Source organism: Schistocerca nitens, chromosome 2 (genome assembly GCF_023898315.1).
Source record: "Schistocerca nitens isolate TAMUIC-IGC-003100 chromosome 2, iqSchNite1.1, whole genome shotgun sequence".
Lineage (NCBI taxonomy): Eukaryota > Metazoa > Arthropoda > Insecta > Orthoptera > Acrididae > Schistocerca > Schistocerca nitens.
Window position 1 is genome coordinate 105,229,153 of NC_064615.1, and position 26,146 is coordinate 105,255,298.

The window sequence follows — 26,146 nt, forward strand, 5'->3', positions numbered from 1 at the left end:
TCGATGCAGCCTCATGCAAACGTAAATGAGTTCTTTGTAACACAGACAGACAATAAGGCTCACACTTTAAATGGTTTATGCATGCATAAACTACTCAAAAAGCTGAGTACATAATTTTTTGCATTTAAAAATCTCTCATTGCATTAACTTGAAGACCAATGTGGTGGCTTACTTATCATACTTTCACTTACCATTATACTGAAGAATTATTATCTGGGCAATTTAGCTTCAGTATAAAAAGGATTAATTCAATATATGATTTTAGGCTGATAGCTACGTACCTTGCAGAGGACTCTTCAAAGGTGTTTGAATTCTTTACACTCAGTTTCCAATACAATTACTCGTAATTATATTTATTGCTTGTAATAAATGTAAGTTACAGTCAATTGTGATTTAAATGGCTACAACATGGTAGAAAAGTAATATGTATACAGACCTTTCCCAGTTGTCTGACACAAGGTAAAAAATCGATAAACACAAATAACTAAACAAAAATTACACATAATTGGTCTTTTAGAACTTTGGACTGACAATATTAAATGATGTACAAATGGTGACAACACAATATTATCACAGTTTGCTTAAGCTAAGAAAGAAAGAGCAATAAACCCTGGCTCCTTCATAATATTTAGGCAATGTCGAAGATTATTGTGAACAATTCACTTACAATCTATACAGTACATGACAACATTGTTATATGGAATAAATGGAAGTAACCTCAAACACAAGCAGCGATGAGATGGTTGACATCTGTAATCAAAATGTTTTATGTGGGAGAGAGAAAACACTATTTCAGGGAAAGTAAAAAAAAATCTGAGGCTATGTTACAAACTAAACATTAAAGCCCACTGCTCCCTCATCAAAAAGAAAAAGGTGGTACAAAACAAAAACAACGAAAGCATTCCACAAATAAATGAAAAGTAACTGACACATTATTAATCCGCATACAAACAAAAATGAAATGATGTCCTTAGACCACAGCAGTACAGCAGCCATATTTATGTCACTGAATTCAATGAATTACACGTTCTAATGTCAGTGTGTGCATAAACTAAAAGAAACAGTAAATGAAATGTAGATGCATTAGATTTACTGAAAAAACAACATTCAACCTTATAGGTCATTCATTACCTTTACTAACGAAACCATTAACCCATTAAAAAAGTTTATTGCATAACTCAAAAGCAGTGATTCTTCTACAAATGATGGAAATGCAATATGATTTATTCATCTCATATGTCTAAACAATTTGGTTTATTATACAGGATGTCGTCCATCTGTAAATTGAAACACACACAACACACATATATAACAGTACAACGAATAAGTTAACTTTTCAGAAATAATGAGGTATATGAATAATTCCCAAGCGACATTTCATTCTATTGGTTTTTTTTGCTTCAGTATTGGTAGGCATATAAAGGTTGATGAATTTACTCAGAAAATTGTCATATTAACTGATCCAAAATATTTCTTATACATTATTTCTCTGTATGAGTGGTACTAGATAAAATCCATGTTTCAAAAAACAAAGCACTTAATTTATTTCTTACAATGTTTTACTTTAATTTGAGATAATATGCTTCAGTCAATATTGACCACTGCAATATATTATTTCAAACACAAATAAAACATGGCAACCAGCCTCTGATGAGTTCATCCTTAAAGTTTACAATGAATTTTGAAGAATTATCACAATCTTCACAATATTATGACTACTTGATTTGCATTTCTCTACATTAATTCAGTTACATATAATTCATGAACAAATAAAGCAATTAAATACACATTTTTGTACAGGAAGTTTCCTCATAATGTATTGTAAAGAAACAGTTTCAAAAAACACTTGGTATTTACGATAATGTTCTCTATTTCAATGGCAAGAGAATCTCACAAATGGATTTTAAAGGTTTTCTGATTCATATATAACTTTTAATGATATTCTATACATACTCTATGGATTTAGTATGAGTTTGTAGCAAATGGTACAGATACATGACCAGTGTTTTCCACTATTTATTTGTAGATATATGTTACAGTGGACACAAGTAACAACACCTATTATGACCATACAAAATACAATTTTGGAAAACATGCTTACATTAACTATAACACATTTATAAACTTCTGTAAACTGCATTAACACTGTACATAATTTCTGAACTAAATCTATTTTGACTACATCTTACAGATTAAGCAACAAGACATTTATAAAATGGTGGAAAAACCACATCACAATATTGACTCCTTCATTGTCTTTATGAGGGACATACTGCAATTGTGGGTTTTTCGGAGAAATACGTTTTTTCTTAAATCCTGTTTTAATTTTCCTCTACTGAGTTATAATTTTGTAATTGAACAGCGTTGTTCTGTGATATTCATATATTTCTTACGTTTCTGTTATACTGAGCAAACTCCTCAGGGGTCCACACCCGGGTTACAGAGTTGTGTAATGTATACCGCTTAGTGATTGAGTGAAGATGCTTTACAATACCTTGTATATTTTGTTTATGTAATTGGAGTGTTTCCACACCTTCATTGAATTTAATTTCGAAGGTTCCTCATGTTTGAGCAATACAGTACTTTTTGTACAACACTGTAAATTCCCACTAGCTATTCTGTCATGTTAACCGTATGGAGAGAATCTATCTATATCTATTCATCTTTGATAAACTGATGCCTATGTTCTGTTTATTCCAAATTGTTGCTATTTTACAAGATGCCTTCCTCATAAAGTACTAAGTATTCTCTCTATTATGTTTGAACTGTACCCTTTTTTTGCAGTTGATTGTTTTGTTAATAAGATTTCATTTGGCACATATTACTGTGAAAGTGGGGTTTTCAAAGCTCTTTCAGTCATGCATCTGTTAGACTGACATTTGATGGAAAACTGGTTGGAATGACAAGTTGTAAATTGTTGCGTCAGTTAAAATTGGTCTCAGTTAAACAGCTCTGGCAACCCAGACAGAACTCCAAACGCTCCAGACCGAAGATGGAGCACCCAGAAGCGGGTCTATTGGGCGAGGACCGCAGAGGGAAAGCCTAGAACCGCAGCAGACGGAAAACGGAACGGCAGCGCTCCAGCAGGTCACAGTGAGCGGGAACGGACCGCAGAGGGAACGCCTGCAACCGCCGGTGGAGGGGGGAGGCCACAGACGTACGTACCGGACCAGGTCCATCGTCGTGTCCTCGCGCCACAGAATGGGCAGAAGAAGGCAGACACAGAGAAGTAGTCTTCGACACCACAACCCACAAGGAGTGCGGAACGGAAGCGCGACGAACATCATACACCTGTCCCCTCTCTGCACATTTAGTGCAGTAGAGGGTCATGGGCAGAGATGTATGATATCATAGCCAACTGCTGCAGGGAAGAGGTAGGTGTTGAGTCTCTGGATTCAGACGCCATCGTCCAGCTGCAGGCAGCGAGTGTGGCCGACCACCGCGCACTGAAGAGAACTGTGGCCATCTACACTGTTTATCCACCTACTATGGAGAAGACGACCGCACCGAAATAGCGCGAGAAGCACTCCAAGCCCTGATCAGAGGCTGCCTTGGATCTGTGTTGAGAAGACGGTCCAAGATGGGCTGTCAAGTACTGGATTCTGGGGTGCAACTACTAAGCTGCAAAACCGGACAAATAAGAAGAGGTCGCCGTTGTACATTGTCGTAGTGGAAGCTGCGACGGATGGCAGCGACATCTTCGGGATGAGGAGGCTCTTAGGCTTTCCTGTGACTGTCGAAGCTCTCCCCCCTAGGCATGGATCCTAAGCCACAGTGCTTCAAGTGTCAAGCTGAAGGGCATGTGGCTAAATACTGCCGCAACTCGCCGCGGTGCGTAAAGTGCGCCAGCGCGTACGACACCCGCGCCTGTGAAAGGCGATGAGAAGAGGCGCCAACTTGTGCTCGCTACAGTGGGCTACATGTGGCACACTGGCGTGGCTGCCCGGCTTTCGCCAGCGACGGCTGCGCTGGAGACAAGGCGCAAACCGAGAAGACGCGACGACGGCGCCTGAAGCGCCGCCGAAGACGCAACCGAAAAGCGAGAAGAAAGCTCTCACTGCCAACAGGCGGCTGGAATACCGCGCCAGTGAGAATGGCACGGGGGACCGGCCGCCGGCGGTTGCACACCAGGCGCCACAAGTGCGGGAGATGCGTGCTATGCTGGCGGCCGCGGCGGAGGAGGCGATTGCGGCTTTCTAAGCCGCCATGGACTCAGATAGGGCATATTTTTAGGCCACCCTGTCTGCAGAGACAGAGGAGGCAAGCAGCCAACTGCGGAAATTGTGCTCGCAGCTGGCGCACGACATCTGTGCGGACGCCATAGGTGAAGAAAAGACACCTGCCGCCGCTCCCCTTATGGAGCAGCCGGCGGAAAACCACAGCGCGACGGACACGCCAAAGAAGAAAACGGGTGCCGCCGCAAGAACGTAGAAGCCCATCGGTTCCGAGCAGCTCTGCTCCAACGAGTGGGCTCCCAGAGCGATCAGGACGCTCAAGGGCTTGGGCTACGTCGTCCGCAACACAGAGAAGACTCAACCGCAGCCCTCACTGAGCCTGTCAGCGCAGCCAATGAGTGAGGAGCGGTGCCGTTACGCGACCGCACATCTCCGAGCGCTTGGCTTCGACATTCGCCCACCAGACAGCGATGGGCGAACTGGGACTTCCCCGTGCCAAGTCACCACTGATGCAGCGCGGCAGGGGGCTCTCACAGCCTAAACCGCAACACACCGTGCTGCAGCACCATCACAGACTGATCTCTTATGACGAACGTATGACTTGACACGGTATCCGCTTGCATGATATCCGCTTCTAACTTAACCCTTTCTTGCGTGACCTATCGCAGTCAGCAAGACATCCGCTATTGCTCTTACAACCCAACCTGACTATCGCAGAGGTTTTCTTCCCTTGGCACATTTTTTCCTCTGGCCTTCACACCACTACCCTTCATTCGACTTTCGACCCAATCTATCTCCAAATGAGCGATTATAAATGGTTAACTTTAATCAGACTTATGCTAACATCGCAGTACCCACATCCTGCAACACCTCACTTTTTAGTGAAAACTAACCCTTATTCAGAGAACCGACCTTCTCAGGTCGCACCTGATGAAGGTTACGAGCTACCTTACCGAAATATCGTGCAAGAACGACCCTGATATCCGGCAGAACACTCGACAACCCAAGATGTCATTTGATCGCCAGGAAAGCCTGAAGAGTTACATCAGAAGACTCTGTGGGGAGGAGATGTACTAGAATATCAAGAAGCTGGACAAGCTTCGACAGAGGAACGGGAGGATGCTGAGTTCTCTCAGTTTTTTGCTGATATGTCGAGATGGAGAAGTGGTACCACTATTTGCCAAAATTAATCATCACATCAACTCCAGATCGGCGAACAAGATAAAACGCAGAGCAAGCATGGCACTGGTGAGACAGAGGACCCGAGATATGCGCCACAGATTAGATGTTGTAGCAAGGGAGCTGTTACAGCTTCATCTGTACTTGACAGCGTCCTTAACAGAGGAAGACTGGAACGGGGTAGACCACGCCTCCTGGTCTTTAGCGGAATGTGCCAGAAGGTATGCCTCATCTTGCCAATCTGCAAAGGTTAGTTGGTTGGTTTGTTTGTTTAAAAGAGGGGAAGGGACCAAACTGCTTGATCATCGGTCCCTTGTTCCGAATAAAACAAAGCCACAAGGGGGTGACTAAAACAAACGAGATGTACAACACAAAATGGAAAGAAAGGATAAAACCACAAGAGCGAAGAAAAGGTAACAAACATTACAAGGAACAAAAGAGGACAAGAAAACAAAAGAGAGACGCAAGAAACAAAGAGAGTAAAACAAGAAAGCAGATTACAGTGGCTGGCCGACCATGAGAATAAAAAGAAGCCAGCCACTCTGCAATGCATTAAAACCTTAACCCTAAAAAGCGCTAGGGTGGAGGACACAGAGGGACAAAGGACATGCGCGGAAACTTAGATCAAATGATAAAACCCACCGTTACGAATAAAACGTAAAATTGAAGCTGCTGTTGAGGCATTGTCACCCAACACCGAAGGTAGGGTGCTGGGAAAGTTAAGAGTCCGCTGCAGAGCGGCTAAAAGAGGGCAGTCCACCAAGAGATGGACGACTGTCATTCGTGAACAACAGCAACACCGAGGTGGGTCCTCACGACAGAAGAGGTAACCATGTGTTAGCCACGTATGACCAATGCGGAGCCGGCAGAGGACAACTGATTCCCTACGAGAGGCCTGCATGGAAGAGTTCCACACATTCGTAGTCTCCTTAATGACACACATTTTGTTGTGCATACTGTTATGCCATTCCGTCTCCCAAAGCCGAAAAACTCTGCGGCGTAAGACTAAACGCAGGTCAGGTTCAGAGAAGCCGATCTCCATAAGCGGTTTCCGCATAGCCTTTCTGGCCAGCCTGTCGTCAAGTTCGTTGCCTGGGATTCCGACATGACCTGGGGTCCAGACAAACACCACTGAACGACTGGACCGTTCCAGAGCACAGATTGACTCCTGTATGGTTGCTACCAAAGGATGACGAAGGTAGCACTGAACGACAGCTTGTAGACTACTCAAGGAGTCAGTACACAGAAGAAATGACTCCCCAGGGCATGAACGGATGTGCTCAAGAGCACGAGGTATAGCAACCAGCCATCAGGCAAGGAATGCTGTTCAGTGTGTCCTCCATGGACATACGGGAAGCTGACGTGGCCATCAGCCATTGAGTCATTGGGATAAACTTCTTCACAGCCTCAGTACATATCAAGAATCGACAGGAAGTGGAAGCACACAACTGCAAGGTTAACTGAGTCCTTAGGGCCATGTGACAGGTCCAGGCGGAGCCGCAGCCTAGGTGTACACCATGGAGGTGTACGTGAATGGACCTTAAGTATAGGTGGTAACTGCAAGGACTGCAGTTCAGACAGAAGGGATCAGACGCGAACTGCAATTGTAAGCCCCGACCAGGGCCAGTGATGCGGAAGATGAACCACTGTGGGTGGGACAAGGAGACGGTAATTCGGATGCACAAGAGAACTACCAACATGTAATACGTTACTGGCGAGCAGTTGTGCACACCTAACCTTCAATGGAGGGACCCCAGCTTCCACCAGGACGCTGGTCACCGGAATCGTCCTAAAAGCTCCTGTCGCTAGTCGACCGCCACAGTGGTGCGCTGGGTCGAGTAAACGCAACGCTGAGGGCGCCGTCGAACCATAACCACACTCCCATAGTCAAGGTGGGATTGAACAAGGGCTCTGTAGAGCTGCAGCAGCGTAGAGCGATCTGCACCACAGTTGGTGTCGCTCAGGCAGCAGAGGGCATTGATGTGCTGCCAGTACTTCCACTTAAGCTGACAAAGGTGAGGAAGCGAAGTCAATCGGGCGTCGAAAACCAGTCCTAAGAATTGATACGTCTTCATTACAGTGAGTGGATCATTATTAAGGTAAAGTTATGGTTCCGGATGAACGGTACGACGCCGACAGATATGTATATATTTGTTTTGTATTCTATTCCTTACAAACGTAATAAATTTGGTTTCTGAATTACTTATGCAGCTATGTTGTATCATAAATGCACAAAACTAGTGCTGAAATCTCCTTGCAATATAACTGTCATCTCACCCCGATGCCTGGGGTGAGATACCTAAATGATACTGTTCATAAAAAAAATTAAATATGCATATAATTACTAATGGTTTCGTAACGCCAACTGGCCTTTACATAGAAAAATCTCATCAGTGAGCAATATTTCAGTGCTGATCCTGAATCTCCACTTCTAACTCGCCTTTTGATCCTCCAAACCATAATTATGGTATCTTCCCTCGATCTACTCTATGCAAGAATGTATTGGGCGGTGATGACACTGGTGGACTAGCTTTCGACTTCATGCACGTCGGACCCGCGTGTCGCCACTATCAGTGAATTGCAGACCGAGCGCCGCCAAAAGGCAGTTCTAGTCTAGAGAGACTACCTAGCACTAGCCCCAGTTGTACAGCCGACTTTGCTAGCGATGGTTCACTGTCTACATTTGCCGAGACGACAGTTAGCAAAGCCTTCAGCTACGTCATTTGCTACGGCCTAGCAAGGCGCCATTTTCAGTTACTGTATGTCTTCTGAACAGATAATATTGTGAATCATACCTCACGTCAGTATAGTCCTTCCCTCCTCACGCAAGCCTGCGTGAGCTAAAACGTGTGCATTTCGGCCTCCTCTACTAACGCGGTGTTGGCTCTTCAGCCAACACAACACCTTTTATCTGGTAAAAAACTAAACTAGCTTCATTTCACACTGGGCTGCGAAGGCTATTCGATGGAAAAAAGTTTAGAATCAGTAAAAAGAAAATTGAAGATATTCAGAAACTGGTTAAGTACATCCATGGAGAAAACGCTGAGATTTGTTATGAGGAGACATTGAAAAGGCCGACTACAAGTGATAACTCACTATGATAAATTATGAACTATCCAGAACCTTGAATTCTATGAAGTAGTTGTTTTCATGTTCAGTTGAAGATAATTTTCCATTAGTTAATCAATAAATTTGACTTTTAGACCAGAAATGTGTATTTTTGATTGTTTTATACTCATGAAAAGTGCTGAATTCCCTTATAGAATGGAGAAAGGAACAATGTTACAAATTTTCAATATTCCTTTTAGAAGATACATTAAATTATTTTCATTCGCAGTATGTATGATCAGCGTGCAACAACTGTAGAAAATTTCAGTGCAATCTGCCAAACAATTTAACAATAAGACAGTTTCTTGTCTATACTGAAAAGTAAGAAAAAGTGACATAGTTCCTTTCTACACTGACCAACTCAATTATGTCCGAAAATGTAAATGTGAGTCACGCAGAACCCCGTTTCGATGTAATAATTGGTCTTTGCCTTGTCGGACGGCGAAGATCAGTAGCGAATCGAGAGAATGGCGGGACTACAGGGTTGCAACGATTATTTGATGGCGTGATTTCAAGACAAGGAGCAGGTTTTTATCTAATAAAAATAGTCTTTCTACCTATGCTTATTCGGTGTTTGTATCAGAAAACATAAACTATATTGAAACTTTGATCAAATTTTATGAAGATATCCTTGAACATGGTGCATTCATCAACACTGTACAAAACACATTGTGAATATCTATGGAAAAGAAAAATGAGGAAATTTCCAGACACGAAGTCACCTATCACTGAAATGCTACATAGATGTGAAAAAGAGATGATTCCCAATAGAGAAGAGCTTCTTACAATAGTTCCAGTGATCGATCTGATAACAGCAACACCAGAGGGGAACTACAGTACATTAAGCAGACTGAAGATGTATTTGAGGAATACAACAGGGGAAAATAGACTTACCACTCTGGCACTTAACGAATAAGGTCGGTGCCCTGGTTATCACCATGTTCTTCCTGATTTGGCCACCCCCGGATCATCAATTAGCTAACCCAAAAATCCGCTGGACGGCAGTAGTATCTAGTGGATCTCCTACTGTGTCACCTGCTCATTTCCCATCCATCCGGGGCAACATGGCGTCAGTTGCCTGTTTTATATTTTTTCTATAATGTTGTTAATCCTCATTTGTTTGGTGTTGGGCTTGATGGTGTATCTTTTACGAGTTGTTCATAATCAGACAGTATTTGTAAACGCTCACCTGCTCCTGAAAGGCCACCATGTAACCATAGCGAATGCGCAATACCCATTTCAAGTTCATTTCTTATCCTGACAAAATTTCTCGCCTAAGACCTTTTTTTCAGATATAAAATGTCTGACAAACGTACAGAAGATGGGAGTATGAATTGAGAAAGCCATGTCTCAGGCAGTGAGCGGTGTGAACAGTTGGAAGTTCTCAGTTCATGGGAGCAAACAACAAGTTTTGCATACCTAGATGTACGTCACGTCATTATTTGGAGAAAGATGGCCTATTAAAGAAGTCGGAGTTGGTTGGAAAATCCACCTTGACACACGAGCAAGAAGAACTACGCCATAAAATTTTCCATTTGTCTTCTTAAACTCAATTTTTTCGTTTTTGTCAAGAAAACATTCCAAACAGTTTTAAAGAGAATGCTCGTCATAGCGGGTTAGACAGGTTTTTTTGAGGAGTGGCCCTAAAATTGCATGATGAAAAAGTCAAAGACTGTACCCAACCTGGACTAAAAAATTAAAATAATTCATAGTTCCTGTTCATTTCGCAAGACTGAAGAAAATCTTCAGCAAACATGATTCTTCACACTTACAGAACTTATTAAATATGGATGAAAAAGGATGTCGCTTGTCTCCCCATGTGGATACAAGAGTTTTAACCTAAAAGTGGGCTTCACGAATTCGTATAGTGGGAGAAGAACATGACGATCATTCCTCCAATAATTTTGTACTCAGGGATGCGAAAAAATAAAGGCTGGGAGGACTATATCCCTGCTGGATCAGTAAGTGAAATGACTCCAAAAACGAGCATGACAACTAAAAACTTCGTTGCTTTTCTGCAACTTTCCTAGAGTTAAACCCAACCAAACATGCCTTATGATTTCCACGCCACCACGGCACACCTGGATTACAAAATTTGTGACGATGCTGAAAAGCATGACATTGACCTCTACTGCTTGTCATTCAACACAATATGTGAATTGCAATTCTTGGGCAAAAGTTGCTTCAGGAGCTTTTGAATCTTTTGGAACCAAGGGGTTCTCAGATTTTTCGACTCACACTGGGACGAGAATGATAGCACCTGGTTGACTTTTGCTGATATGTTTATCACAGTGTAGGATGAATCAGTGATAGGGGAGAGTCGGGTAAGTTGACGAGGAGCCTAAGATGACGAATTTTGAATTTCTCCGTTAACCCAACAGATGGTGCTACGTGCACTATCGTATTACTTCCTTAGCGCGCTCTGCAGGAATGCCTGTGTAACTAGGACCGCTTCGTCATTTTGTTTTGTTGACAACAGAGGCTTGGAAGTGGACGCTGTTTTCTTAACAATTTTTCCTTCAGTTTAAATAAGTTTCATATAAGTCATACTTTTATTTTAATGAACACCAGTTGATTCCTCTTAAGCCTTATGGATTTACTGATGCTTTAATAATGGTTTACTGAATGTATTCTGAGAGACTTTGTTCATGTTAAAGTTTGTGTCGACTGCGGTTAACATGACGAATTATGCAGAGACTAACCATGAACCATGGACCTTGCCGTTGGTGGGGAGGCTTGCGTGCCTCATCGATACAGATAGCCGTACCGTAGGTACAACCACAACGGAGGGGTATCTGTTGAGAGGCCAGACAAACGTGTGGTTCCTGAAGAGGGGCAGCAGCCTTTTCAGTAGTTGCAAGGGCAACAGTCTGGATGATTGACTGATCTGGCCTTGTAACAATAACCAAAACGGCCTTGCTGTGCTGGTACTGCGAACGGCTGAAAGCAAGGGGAAACTACGGCCGTAATTTTTCCCGAGGGCATGCAGCCTTACTGTATGATTAAATGATGATGGCGTCCTCTTGGGTAAAATATTCCGGAGGTAAAATAGTCCCCCATTCGGATCTCCGGGCGGGGACTACTCAAGAGGATGTCGTTATCAGGAGAAAGAAAACTGGCGTTCTACGGATCGGAGCGTGGAATGTCAGGTCCCTTAATCGGGCAGGTAGGTTAGAAAATTTGAAAAGGGAAATGGATAGGTTAAAGTTAGATATAGTGGGAATTAGTGAAGTTCGGTGGCAGGAGGAACAAGACTTCTGGTCAGGTGACTACAGGGTTATAAACACAAAGTCAAATAGGGGTAATGCAGGAGTAGGTTTAATAATGAATAGGAAAATAGGAACGCGGGTAAGCTACTACAAACAGCTTAGTGAACGCATTATTGTGGCCAAGATAGATACGAAGCCCACACCTACTACAGTAGTACAAGTTTATATGCCAACTAGCTCTGCAGATGACGAAGAAATTGAAGAAATGTATGATGAAATAAAAGAAATTATTCAGATTGTGAAGGGAGACGAAAATTTAATAGTCATGGGTGACTGGAATTCGAGTGTAGGAAAAGGGAGAGAAGGAAACATAGTAGGTGAATATGGATTGGGGCTAAGAAATGAAAGAGGAAGCCGCCTGGTAGAATTCTGCACAGAGCACAATTTAATCATAGCTAACACTTGGTTTAAGAATCATGATAGAAGGTTGTATACATGGAAGAACCCTGGAGATACTAAAAGGTATCAGATTGATTATATAATGGTAAGACAGAGATTTAGGAACCAGGTTTTAAATTGTAAGACATTTCCAGGGGCAGATGTGGACTCTGACCACAATCTATTGGTTATGACCTGTAGATTAAAACTGAAGAAACTGCAAAAAGGTGGGAATTTAAGGAGATGGGACCTGGATAAACTGAAAGAACCAGAGGTTGTACAGAGTTTCAGGGAGAGCATAAGGGAACAATTGACAGGAATGGAGGAAAGAAATACAGTAGAAGAAGAATGGGTAGCTTTGAGGGATGAAGTAGTGAAGGCAGCAGAGGATCAAGTAGGTAAAAAGACGAGGGCTAGTAGAAATCCTTGGGTAACAGAAGAAATATTAAATTTAATTGATGAAAGGAGAAAATATAAAAATGCAGTAAATGAAGCAGGCAAAAAGGAATACAAACGTCTCAAAAATGAGATCGACAGGAAGTGCAAAATGGCTAAGCAGGGATGGCTAGAGGACAAATGTAAGGATGTAGAGGCTTATCTCACTAGGGGTAAGATAGATACTGCCTACAGGAAAATTAAAGAGACCTTTGGAGATAAGAGAACCACTTGTATGAACATCAAGAGCTCAGATGGAAACCCAGTTCTAAGCAAAGAAGGGAAAGCAGAAAGGTGGAAGGAGTATATAGAGGGTCTGTACAAGGGCGATGTACTTGAGGACAATATTATGGAAATGGAAGAGGATGTAGATGAAGATGAAATGGGAGATACGTTACTACGTGAAGAGTTTGACAGAGCACTGAAAGACCTGAGTCGAAACAAGGCCCCCGGAGTAGACAACATTCCATTGGAACTACTGACGGCCTTGGGAGAGCCAGTCCTGACAAAACTCTACCATCTGGTGAGCAAGATGTATGAAACAGGCGAAATACCCTCAGACTTCAAGAAGAATATAATAATTCCAATCCCAAAGAAAGCAGGTGCTGACAGATGTGAGAATTACCGAACAATCAGTTTAATAAGCCACAGTTGCAAAATACTAACACGAATTCTTTACAGACGAATGGAAAAACTAGTAGAAGCCGACCTCGGGGAAGATCAGTTTGGATTCCGTAGAAATACTGGAACACGTGAGGCAATACTGACCTTACGACTTATCTTAGAAGAAAGATTAAGGAAAGGCAAACCTACGTTCCTAGCATTTGTAGACTTAGAGAAAGCTTTTGACAATGTTGACTGGAATACTCTCTTTCAAATTCTAAAGGTGGCAGGGGTAAAATACAGAGAGCGAAAGGCTATTTACAATTTGTACAGAAACCAGATGGCAGTTATAAGAGTCGAGGGATATGAAAGGGAAGCAGTGGTTGGGAAGGGAGTAAGACAGGGTTGTAGCCTCTCCCCGATGTTATTCAATCTGTATATTGAGCAAGCAGTAAAGGAAACAAAAGAAAAATTCGGAGTAGGTATTAAGATCCATGGAGAAGAAATAAAAACTTTGAGGTTCGCCGATGACATTGTAATTCTGTCAGAGACAGCAAAGGACTTGGAAGAGCAGTTGAATGGAATGGATGGTGTCTTGAAGGGAGGATATAAGATGAACATCAACAAAAGCAAAACAAGGATAATGGAATGTAGTCGAATTAAGTCGGGTGATGTTGAGGGTATTAGATTAGGAAATGAGACACTTAAAGTAGTAAAGGAGTTTTGCTATTTGGGGAGCAAAATAACTGATGATGGTCGAAGTAGAGAGGATATAAAATGTAGACTGGCAATGGCAAGGAAAGCGTTTCTGAAGAAGAGAAATTTGTTAACATCGAGTATAGATTTAAGTGTCAGGAAGTCTTTTCTGAAAGTATTTGTATGGAGTGTAGCCATGTATGGAAGTGAAACATGGACGATAAATAGTTTGGACAAGAAGAGAATAGAAGCTTTCGAAATTTGGTGCTACAGAAGAATGCTGAAGATTAGATGGGTAGATCACATAACTAATGAGGAGGTACTGAACAGGATTGGGGAGAAGAGGAGTTTGTGGCACAACTTGACTAGAAGAAGGGATCGGTTGGTAGGACATGTTCTGAGGCATCAAGGGATCACCAATTTAGTATTGGAGGGCAGCGTGGAGGGTAAGAATCGTAGGGGGAGACCAAGAGATGCATACACTAAGCAGATTCAGAAGGATGTAGGTTGCAGTAGGTACTGGGAGATGAAGAAGCTTGCACAGGATAGAGTAGCATGGAGAGCTGCATCAAACCAGTCTCAGGACTGAAGACCACAACAACAACAACAAGATGTCGAGTTCGTCATCTTACCCGCCTCTCTCTGTTGCCATGCTTCTATTCCCTTCGTTATTACACAGTCGTGTCACTTTAATTACAGTCTAAGTAATAAACATGGGGAAAGTATATATAATGAAGACAGATAGGCAGAAATGGAGCAAGGTATCAATGAAAGAGGCAAAGCAGCATGTAAGAAATGGGAATACTGTTACTGCCGCCGCTAGGGAGTTCAACCTCCCTGAAGCTACTTTACGTCGCTATGTAAAAACAAAACATGCTGATGAAGTACCGTACGCTCTTCTTTCATTCATATTTAAATAAATTTGAAAATCTAATTTTAAATTAATATTTTGTTTGTTTATTTTTCATTAAAAATAAAAACTTCGCCATTCAATCTTTTGAAAATCTTATCGTGGACCTAATAATTCACGATCCTTATTTCATTTCAGGATTTGTCACAAAATGCAGGCAGATTTAAAAATACATTTAATAATGAACAGTGACAAGAACCGGAGCAATATGTCATCGATGTGGACAGAAGAGCTTTTGGACTGACAAGGTCTGAATTTGCTCGAATTGTCTACGATTATGCTGAATGTAAGAATATAGACCACAGATTCCACAAAGCTAAAAAGATGGCACGGAAAGATTTCATCCAAAATTTGCAACCTATGTGCGGAAGTGGACCTCCCAGGTCCTTTGTGCGCGCAGGTAGGATTAGCCGTTGTAACGGCCGAGCATAGAGGTGGGCCAAACGGTTATTCTGGAGTAACCGTTATCACAGTTCCAGTTATTCTTTGATAACCGTGATCGTTAACCGTTACTAATAACTGCAAAGTTATTTTTCGCTAGCGAATACCTAATACTCCGACAGTTAAATAACGACATAGTTGGAATCCATCAGTTTAGTTATCAGTATAACTGCGAGTAGTGTGAAATAGCAGGAATGTCGTATGAATCGTGTCATAACCTTAGCTTATTAACTCCGGGTACATTTTAGTTGATGTTAGAACGACTATTAGTGTTTCACATTATATGTTTGTAGGTTATCGGTCGCTATTAGAAATATTATCTTCGCAGCTGCGACAGAAAGTACGCGGAACTTCGCCAAAGCACTGTTTGAATAAAATGTTAACAACGTGCGTTTTTAAGTATGAAGTAATATGTAAACTGAGTACTGTAGGTTAAATTCGAAGCTTAATTTCTTGTGCTGCTCACATAGTAGAATAAAGTGTACAGCCTTGTAATACAACAAAAAATATACGTAATGTGACAGATTCGTTTACTCCTGTGCTGTAAAAGCTAGTCCTATTGGGGAAAGTGTGAGTACGCTAATCCAAGTTTTATGTCAGATTTGGAAACTGCTCGATTTCTCCAGCGACAGCATGTTTATAACATATGAAGACATGCAGATCGAAAAGGTTGACAGTGTTACATTTCTGGGACTACAACTCGATAATAAATTCAGTTGGGAAGGGCATACCACATTTTTTCATTCTATTATTTCATAAGGGAGCATATTCTGTGGTAACTTATCAAACGTAGCAAAAGTTTTTCGCATGTAAAAGCGTGTAATAAAAATCGTTTGTGGTATCAATTCAAGAACATCATGTAGGAACCTGTTCAAGGAACTTTGTATTCTAACCACTGCTTCCTAGTATTTTTATTCCTTAATGAAATTTGTTACAAGTATTTCCAACCAATAGCTTAAAACATAATCAGTACTAGAAATGGGAACAGCAATCTACACTCCTGGAAATGGAAAAAAGAACACATTGACACCGGTGTGTCAGACCCACCATACTTGCTCCGGACACTGCGAGAGGGCTGTACAAGCAATGATCACACGCACGGCACAGCGGACACACCAGGAACCGCGGTGTTGGCCGTCGAATGGCGCTAGCTGCGCAGCATTTGTGCACCGCCGCCGTCAGTGTCAGCCAGTTTGCCGTGGCATACGGAGCTCCATCGCAGTCTTTAACACTGGTAGCATGCCGCGACAGCGTGGACGTGAACCGTATGTGCAGTTGACGGACTTTGAGCGAGGGCGTATAGTGGGCATGCGGGAGGCCGGGTGGACGTACCGCCGAATTGCTCAACACGTGGGGCGTGAGGTCTCCACAGTACATCGATGTTGTCGCCAGTGGTCGGCGGAAGGTGCACGTGCCCGTCGACCTGGGACCGGACCGCAGCGACGCACGGATGCACGCCAAGACCGTAGGATCCTACGCAGTGCCGTAGGGGACCGCACCGCCACTTCCCAGCAAATTAGGGACACTGTTGCTCCTGGGGAATCGGCGAGGACCATTCGCAACCGTCTCCATGAAGCTGGGCTACGGTCTCGCACACCGTTAGGCCGTCTTCCGCTCACGCCCCAACATCGTGCAGCCCGCCTCCAGTGTTGTCGCGACAGGCGTGAATGGAGGGACGAATGGAGACGTGTCGTCTTCAGCGATGAGAGTCGCTTCTGCCTTGGTGCCAATGATGGTCGTATGCGTGTTTGGCGCCGTGCAGGTGAGCGCCACAATCAGGACTGCATACGACCGAGGCACACAGGGCCAACACCCGGCATCATGGTGTGGGGAGCGATCTCCTACACTGGCCGTACACCACTGGTGATCGTCGAGGGGACACTGAATAGTGCACGGTACATCCAAACCGTCATCGAACCCATCGTTCTACCATTCCTAGACCGGCAAGGGAACTTGCTGTTCCAACAGGACAATGCACGTCCGCATGTATCCCGTGCCACCCAACGTGATCTAGAAGGTGTAAGTCAACTACCCTGGCCAGCAAGATCTCCGGATCTGTCCCCAATTGAGCATGTTTGGGACTGGATGAAGCGTCGTCTCACGCGGTCTGCACGTCCAGCACGAACGCTGGTCCAACTGAGGCGCCAGGTGGAAATGGCATGGCAAGCCGTTCCACAGGACTACATCCAGCATCTCTACGATCGTCTCCATGGGAGAATAGCAGCCTGCATTGCTGCGAAAGGTGGATATACACTGTACTAGTGCCGACATTGTGCATGCTCTGTTGCCTGTGTCTATGTGCCTGTGGTTCTGTCAGTGTGATCATGTGATGTATCTGACCCCAGGAATGTGTCAATAAAGTTTCCCCTTCCTGGGACAATGAATTCACGGTGTTCTTATTTCAATTTCCAGGAGTGTACATAAAGACCTAAAATTACTTACCTTGGTCCAAAAGGGGTCCAATATTCAGGAACATGCATTTCCAATAAACTGCCAGCAAGTCAGCAACCATTAAAAACTTGGTTGCAGGTAAGGTTGGTTGGTTGGTTGGTTTGGGGAAGGAGACCAGACAGCGTGGTCATCGGTCTCATCGGATTAGGGAAGGATGGGGAAGGAAGTCGGCCGTGCCCTTTCAGAGGAACCATCCCGGCATATGCCTGGAGTGATTTAGTTTCAGATAAGGCACGGTTTACAGTGTGTTTGAAAGACTATTTGATACAGAAGTGTCTGATTCCACCCGTCATCAATATGCCGGAAATGGCTATTTTAAGTGTGTCTATGACGTCACTACATACACATGGCAACAAACAAGAAGATACATATCAATAATACAATAACATTTCCCACCAGAAATACAATCAAACCAACGGGACAACTGCGGGAAGTTGGGGTTTTTAGGGTGAGGACAAATTAGTAAAAAAAAACACACCATGATCCCAAAACACAAAATGAAGAACAAAAAGAAAAAAAAATACAGCATTCTGCTACACCAACAAAAATCTGCAGGAATCAGACACTTCCCTTGAACAATATAGGTCAACTATAGGTGACCATACCAAAACACCAATACCCACAACTAAAAGTACGAAAACAGGAATCGGACATTACCCTTGACCTATATAGGTCAACCTCAGATGACGATACTAAAACAACAACACACACAACTATGAAAATGGGAATCGGTCATTTCCGGTGACCTATATAGGTCCACCACAGCTACTGATGCCAAAAAACCAACACCTACAACTGCGAAAAATAAAACCACAATCCCAAAAGTCCACAAATCAATCATCCCTACATAAATTAAATCACATTCAATACTTCATAAATACACAAAACATCACAGCTAGAAAAAAAAAAAATTAATTACCACCAGCAAATTCCGGCACTGCAACCTAGATCGACAGCCCCCCCCCTCCCCACACACACACACACACACACACACACACACACACACACACACACACACACACACACAAACCAACTCATAAACACCGTGCCGTAATGACATTCACACACCACAACCCCTTTACGTCGAAGCAGACGGGTGGAATCAGACGCTTCCATTGACCCTTCCTTCTACTCTGTAGATGAATATCGTAACAGAGACTGATAGACCAGCCTAGGCAAAAATTCTGCTATATTTCAGTTTGACAGCACTTGGTTGCAAGAGTCAAGATCGGTTATTCTGTGTACGATAAATTTATTAAAAGTACGTAACTGTGTTTTATTCTGTCAGTGTACCAATTCTGTAAATATTAGCAGTTACTGTGATATATTCACATATTTTGACAATCTCCTGACAAATGATGAGGATAATAATTATTATATTCCACTGTATTATGTTATACTTTCTGACATGTTATTTGTCATTTGCGATGGCCAGCGGATATTTCCGAAGAAGTACATAAATATTTGTTCGCTCCACAAACTATCGTCTCTGTAATATCACCGGGGTCTAAGACTGGAGTCACTGTATCAGGAACACAGACACACAGTTATTCCGTTACCAACTTCCAGGTTACTTGTAATGGTAGTCCGATAACTGCCAGAGAGCGACAACTGTGAGCCAATAACGATAACTGCCAGAGGAAAATACCTATCTCTGACAGTTATTTCCATAGTCGCTCGAATTCCTTATGGTACCTCTCTTTATACAACCCGTCCAAGCTAAATTGACATATGAGGCGGCGGCTTAAAGGAACGACCGTACTTGTTAATGCCTGTACTGCAGCTCCTATCAGCCACCGCTCGGACATTAACCTTATTTAATTGTTTGTGCTGAAAGTAATGAAGGCACACGATATAGTACACAGTTCTTATCAACAGATGGCGTGCAGTCTCACAGTTATTCCCATGGCCTATAGAACGCCTTCCAAATGGTCTACCCCCTCCTTAGTTCCTAGCCAGATCTCCAATGAGTTGACGGGAAAGCGTAGTACGATCTTCAGTCAACAGATGACGCGAGGCACTGTTGACATTAGACAGTTATTGAAATAACTGCCTGTATCAGAGGAACGGTTATCGCAATAACCGTTACTTTTCAGTAACCGGTTATTTCTATCAGTTACGTTATATTTTGCCACCTCTAGCCGAGCAGGTAGCTGCGAGACCCCGTAGCGGACGGGCGTGTATGTCTTCCAGCTAAGCCAGGAGCCGCAGTTGGTGCGCTGCCTGTGCAAGTTGTAACGTTTAATGTAATAAACAATTATACAAGACAACTTGTTCCGTCTAGTTATTGTGAGTGGAAACAAGGGGAGGACAGTAAGTTCTCTCGCACTATACATTCACACTCCAATGTGCCACCACGTGAATAAGAGCCCGTGCACACACATATCTACACATAACAAGCACACCCGTGAAAATAGCTCTGGAAGAAAAGAGACAAAGACAAGAGGACAAAGTGAAGAAGAAACAAGACAGAAAGATGATGAAAGATAAGAAATTAAAAGAGAATGCGAATGCAGAGGCAAAAAAGTGAACAAAGGTACTAAACGTAAACTTGCGTTTGGCAGAGGTTCTGGAACGAAACAAAGAAAGGATCCTAGAATGGACTTCTGCGAATCATCTTCGAACTCATCCACTGAGATTGAGTACGCAGACAGTGATTCCGATTCTGTCGATGAAAGAGACTGTATCCTTTGTGGTGAAGTTGGAAAGACTGAATTGTGGTATCAATGTTCCCGATGACATGAGTGGGCTCATGCTCAGTGTACAGGCTTCAATTACAAGGAAGCGACTTTTGTGATAAATACGAGGGCAGTTCAATAAGTAATGCAACACATTTTTTTTCTCGGCCAATTTTGGTTGAAAAAACCGGAAATTTCTTGTGGAATATTTTCAAACATTCCCGCTTCGTCTCGTATAGTTTCATTGACTTCCGACAGGTGGCAGCCCTGTACGGAGCTGTTAAAATGGCGTCTGTAATGGATGTGCGTTGCAAACAACGGGCAGTGATCGAGTTTCTTTTGGCGGAAAACCAGGGCATCTCAGATATTCATAGGCGCTTGCAGAATGTCTACGGTGATCTGGCAGTGGACAAAAGCACGGTGAGTCGTTGGGCAAAGCGTGTGTCATCATCGCCGCAAGGTCAAGCAAGACTGTCTGATCTCCCGCGTGCGGGCCGGCCGTGCACAGCTGTGACTCCTGCAATGGGGGAGCGTGCGAACACACTCGTTCGAGATGATCGACGGATTACCATCAAACAACTCAGTGCTCAACTTGACATCTCTGTTGGTAGTGCTGTCACAATTGTTCACCAGTTGGGATATTCAAAGGTTTGTTCCCGCTGGGTCCCTCGTTGTCTAACCGAACACCATAAAGAGCAAAGGAGAACCATCTGTGCGGAATTGCTTGCTCGTCATGTGGCTGAGGGTGACAATTTCTTGTCAAAGATTGTTACTGGCGATGAAACATGGGTTCATCACTTCGAACCTGAAACAAAACGGCAATCAATGGAGTGGCGCCACACCCACTCCCCTACCAAGAAAAAGTTTAAAGCCATACCCTCAGCCGGTAAAGTCATGGTTACAGTCTTCTGGGACGCTGAAGGGGTTATTCTGTTCGATGTCCTTCCCCATGGTCAAACGATCAACTCTGAAGTGTATTGTGCTACTCTTCAGAAATTGAAGAAACGACTTCAGCGTGTTCGTAGGCACAAAAATCAGAACGAACTTCTCCTTCTTCATGACAACGCAAGACCTCACACAAGTCTTCGCACCCGAGAGGAGCTCACAAACCTTCAGTGGACTGTTCTTCCTCATGCACCCTACAGCCCCGATCTCGCACCGTCGGATTTCCATATGTTTGGCCCAATGAAGGACGCAATGCGTGGGACGCACTACGCGGATGATGAAGAAGTTATTGATGCAGTACGACGTTGGCTCCGACATCGACCAGTGGAATGGTACCGTGCAGGCATACAGGCCCTCATTTCAAGGTGGCGTAAGGCCGTAGCATTGAATGGAGATTACGTTGAAAAATAGTGTTGTGTAGCTAAAAGATTGGGGATTAACGTGGTGTATTTCAATGCTGAATAAAACAACCCCTATTTCAGAAAAAAGTGTTACATTACTTATTGAACTGCCCTCGTAGATAAGTTTCAATAAAAGTCTTTGTTTTCTAAATAAAATTTTCATTTCATCATCTTACCCATAACCCGAAGTCATCTTACCCTCTTGTAGGGTAAGTTGACGAATGGGACAATCACTAACGAAAACAGGTCTACCTATAAAAACTTCCGTTTTAGGTAATGTTCAAGGGCTTGAATCTAAAGGGGATACATGAAGCAATAATTGTACTGTAAATAAAGTATTTGATTTCAATATAAGGACCAAAAAAATATTAATATGCCTTAATGTTGTCATCTTACCCGACTTTCCTCTACAATAACACAATCCAATGTGACTAGTGGCTTCAAAGTCACAGGAATTTACCCGCTCAATACGAATGAGGTCCTAATAGAGGCGTTTGCTCCGAGTACTTTTCATTTAAGATTTGTAAACAAATGTGAGAATTACCGAACAATCAGTTTAATAAGCCACAGCTGCAAAATACTAACACGAATTCTTTACAGACGAATGGAAAAACTAGTAGAAGCCGACCTCGGGGAAGATCAGTTTGGATTCCGTAGAAATACTGGAACACGTGAGGCAATACTGACCTTACGACTTATCTTAGAAGAAAGATTAAGGAAAGGCAAACCTACGTTTCTAGCATTTGTAGACTTAGAGAAAGCTTTTGACAATGTTGACTGGAATACTCTCTTTCAAATTCTAAAGGTGGCAGGGGTAAAATACAGGGAGCGAAAGGCTATTTACAATTTGTACAGAAACCAGATGGCAGTTATAAGAGTCGAGGGGCATGAAAGGGAAGCAGTGGTTGGGAAGGGAGTAAGACAGGGTTGTAGCCTCTCCCCGATGTTATTCAATCTGTATATTGAGCAAGCAGTAAAGGAAACAAAAGAAAAATTCGGAGTAGGTATTAAAATCCATGGAGAAGAAATAAAAACTTTCGAGGTTCGCCGATGACATTGTAATTCTGTCAGAGACAGCAAAGGACTTGGAAGAGCAGTTGAATGGAATGGATGGTGTCTTGAAGGGAGGATATAAGATGAACATCAACAAAAGCAAAACAAGAATAATGGAATGTAGTCGAATTAAGTCGGGTGATGTTGAGGGTATTAGATTAGGAAATGAGACACTTAAAGTAGTAAAGGAGTTTTGCTATTTGGGGAGCAAAATAACTGATGATGGTCGAAGTAGAGAGGATATAAAATGTAGACTGGCAATGGCAAGGAAAGCGTTTCTGAAGAAGAGAAATTTGTTAACATCGAGTATAGATTTAAGTGTCAGGAAGTCATTTCTGACAGTATTTGTATGGAGTGTAGCCATGTATGGAAGTGAAACGTGGACGATAAATAGTTTGGACAAGAAGAGAATAGAAGCTTTCGAACTGTGGTGCTACAGAAGGATGCTGAAGATTAGATGGGTAGATCATATAACTAATGAGGAGGTACTGAACAGGATTGGGGAGAAGAGGAGTTTGTGGCACAACTTGACCAGAAGAAGGGATCGGTTGGTAGGACATGTTCTGAGGCATCAAGGGATCAACAATTTAGTATTGGAGGGCAGCGTGGAGGGTAAAACTCGTAGGGGGAGACCAAGAGATGCATACTCTAAGCAGATTCAGAAGGATGTAGGTTGCAGTAGGTACTGGGAGATGAAGTTTGCACAGGATAGAGTAGCATGGAGAGCTGCATCAAACCAGTCTCAGGACTGAAGACAACAACAACAACAACAACAACAAACAAATGTTCGGTTATTCTGTATGGACATGGGAAATGTGTCCTCAGAAGTAGAATATTTTTCAAGACTTTCAGGTAAACTCTGTTACTGCTTGTAGTGATTTTTTACATTGGAACAGTAAGCTCAGCAGTTGCGTTGTGTTTTTGCCTTTAGTCTATCAAGTCGCACAGCCGAATGGGAACGCTTGTCTGATAGTGACATTGGATATGCTGTGTTCATGGGTGACTGCAGAAATTTATCCGGGGCCATTTGAGATAGAAAAGAGTTGTTCAAATTATTTGCGTACAGTGTGCCAGTTTGTTGCTATACCTACATTCTTTAACAACATTTGTGAAAATGGGACTTGCAGGGAATCACTTACGTATCTTGCGTTTAAGAACAACCAATGTCACGGATTATAAGTCAATTTTCATCGACGTTTAGAGATCGACGATGGTAATTCATATTAAATTTGGATTAAATCGAAGTTAATGTTCTTCGCTCTCTCGATTGTCATCATGTTTACTTAATGTTTACACTAATTCCAAACTTTTACAACCATTCGTTTTGGTATACCGTGCACGATTTTGTTGCCGATTCATGTTAAAAAGAAAGAAACAAACACACACACACACACACACACACACACACACACACACACACACACACACACACACCGCGCCGTAATGACATTCATTCACACACCACAACACCTTTACGTCGAAGCAGACGGGTGGAATCAGACGCTTCCATTGACCCCTCCTTCTACTCTGTAGATGAATATCGTAACAGAGACTGATAGACCAGCTTAGGTAAAAATTCTGCTATATTTCAGTTTTGACAGCAATTGGTTGCAACAGTCAAGATCGGGTATTCTGTGTACGATAAATTTATTAAAAGTACGTAACTGTGTTTTATTCTGTCAGTGTACCAATTCTGTAAATATTAGCAGTTACTGTGATACATTCACATATTTTGACAATCTCCTGACAAATGATGAGGATAAGAATTATTATATTCCACTGTATTATGTTATACTTTCTGACATGTTATTTGTCATTCGCGATGGCCAGAGGCTATTTCCAAAGAAGTACGTAAATATTTGTTCGCTCCAGTAACTATCGTCTCTGTAATATCACCGGGGTCTAAGACTGGAGTCACTGTATCAGGAACACAGACACACAGTTATTCCGTTACCAACTTCCAGGTTACTTGTAATGGTAGTCCGATAACTGCCAGAGAGCGAGAACTTTGAGCCAATAACGATGACTGCCAGAGGAAAATACCGATCTCTGACAGTTATTTCCATAGTCGCTCGAATTCCTTATGGTACCTCTCTTTATACAACCCGTCCAAGCTAAATTGACATATGAGGCGATGGCTTAAGGGAACGACCGTACTTGTTAATGCCTGTACTGCAGCTCCTATAAGCCACCGCTCGGACATTAACCTTATTTAATTGTTTGTGCTAAAAGTAACGAAGGCACACGATATAGTACACAGTTCTTATCAACAGATGGTGCGCAGTCTCACAGTTATTCCCATGGCCTATAGAACGCCTTCCAAATGGTCTACCCTCTCCTTAGTTCCTAGCCAGATCTCCAACGAGTTGACGGGAAAGCGTAGTACGATCTTTCGGTCAACAGATGGCGCGAGGCACTGTTGACATTAGACAGTTATTGAAATAACTGCCTGTATCAGAGGAACGGTTATCGCAATAACCGTTACTTTTCAGTAACCGGTTATTTCTATCAGTTACGTTATTTTTTGCCACCTCTACTTCGAAGCATAGCGTACTAAGAATCGATGAATCGTTGGAACTTGGAATCGTCACGACTCGAAAACACGCAATCGTTCTTACGATTCTTTTGAACGACGATTCGTCCGTATCACGATTCGATTCTTACGATTCTTTATTTAGAGTCGTTCAAATGAACGACTCATTCACGAATCGCCACAACTCTAGTAGACACCTTCGATTAAAAAGTTCTTACTGTCGGGTCACTCATACTGGTTATACGGAGTCCTTGGTATAATAGAAAAGACTGTTAATATGAAAGAATTTATTTTCACGCCGCAAGAAATTTTTCAGGTAATAAGGAACAGTGACAAAAAAATAGAAATTCTTATGTACGGAAATGAAGCATTCTGATTTCTTAGCACCGAATGAGTGGCAAAATAAGGAAGACAAATTTAGGCAATAGTGAATGTGAATGCCTCAGAATCAACAGGATGAGACGCGAGAGACAGACGGCGTACAAAATGCTGTACAGAGAAACACTGAATGCGGATGTTAAATACCAAGTGCTAAACTTTACCCCAAATCGTTTTAGAGGAAGATCGCAACCATATGGTACGATTGTTCCTCTTCGGTACCCTATTCTATGGCTGTATTCGCAAACAAGAAGTGCAAACGAAGAAGAATGATAGTATGTTTGGTTTGCTCGCTTTCAATTCTGCTGTCAATAATAGTTATTTCTATGGCCTACAAACAGTAGGAAACGTCCAAGGAGATAAATAACAGTAATGATTGATGGGCATTAGTTAAGTGTTGTACAGATTGATACCATAACGTCTTCTAAATAAACTACTCTACCAGTAACGTGTATTCCACAGATTTAATAATTTAAAAGAATAATCAGGTTTATCTGGAATGTTAAATTTATT

General features: G+C 42.6%; 1 protein-coding gene across 3 annotated transcripts in view; it reads right to left on the minus strand.

The window, feature by feature from the left end:
• Nucleotides 1-26,146, minus strand: part of LOC126235779 (uncharacterized) — a 269,602-nt gene that overhangs the window by 27,197 nt on the left and 216,259 nt on the right. The window contains exon 7 of one of the 3 annotated variants that reach the window (XM_049944584.1): nucleotides 454-750. The exons of 1 other annotated variant lie outside the window; for it this stretch is intronic. In XM_049944584.1, the coding sequence (XP_049800541.1) occupies nucleotides 694-750 (57 nt within the window). In that variant the 3' untranslated portion in view covers nucleotides 454-693. Of the gene's footprint in view, nucleotides 1-453; nucleotides 751-804; nucleotides 1,278-26,146 lie in introns of those variants that run through there. One more of the 3 variants, XM_049944586.1, reaches the window with a different exon arrangement.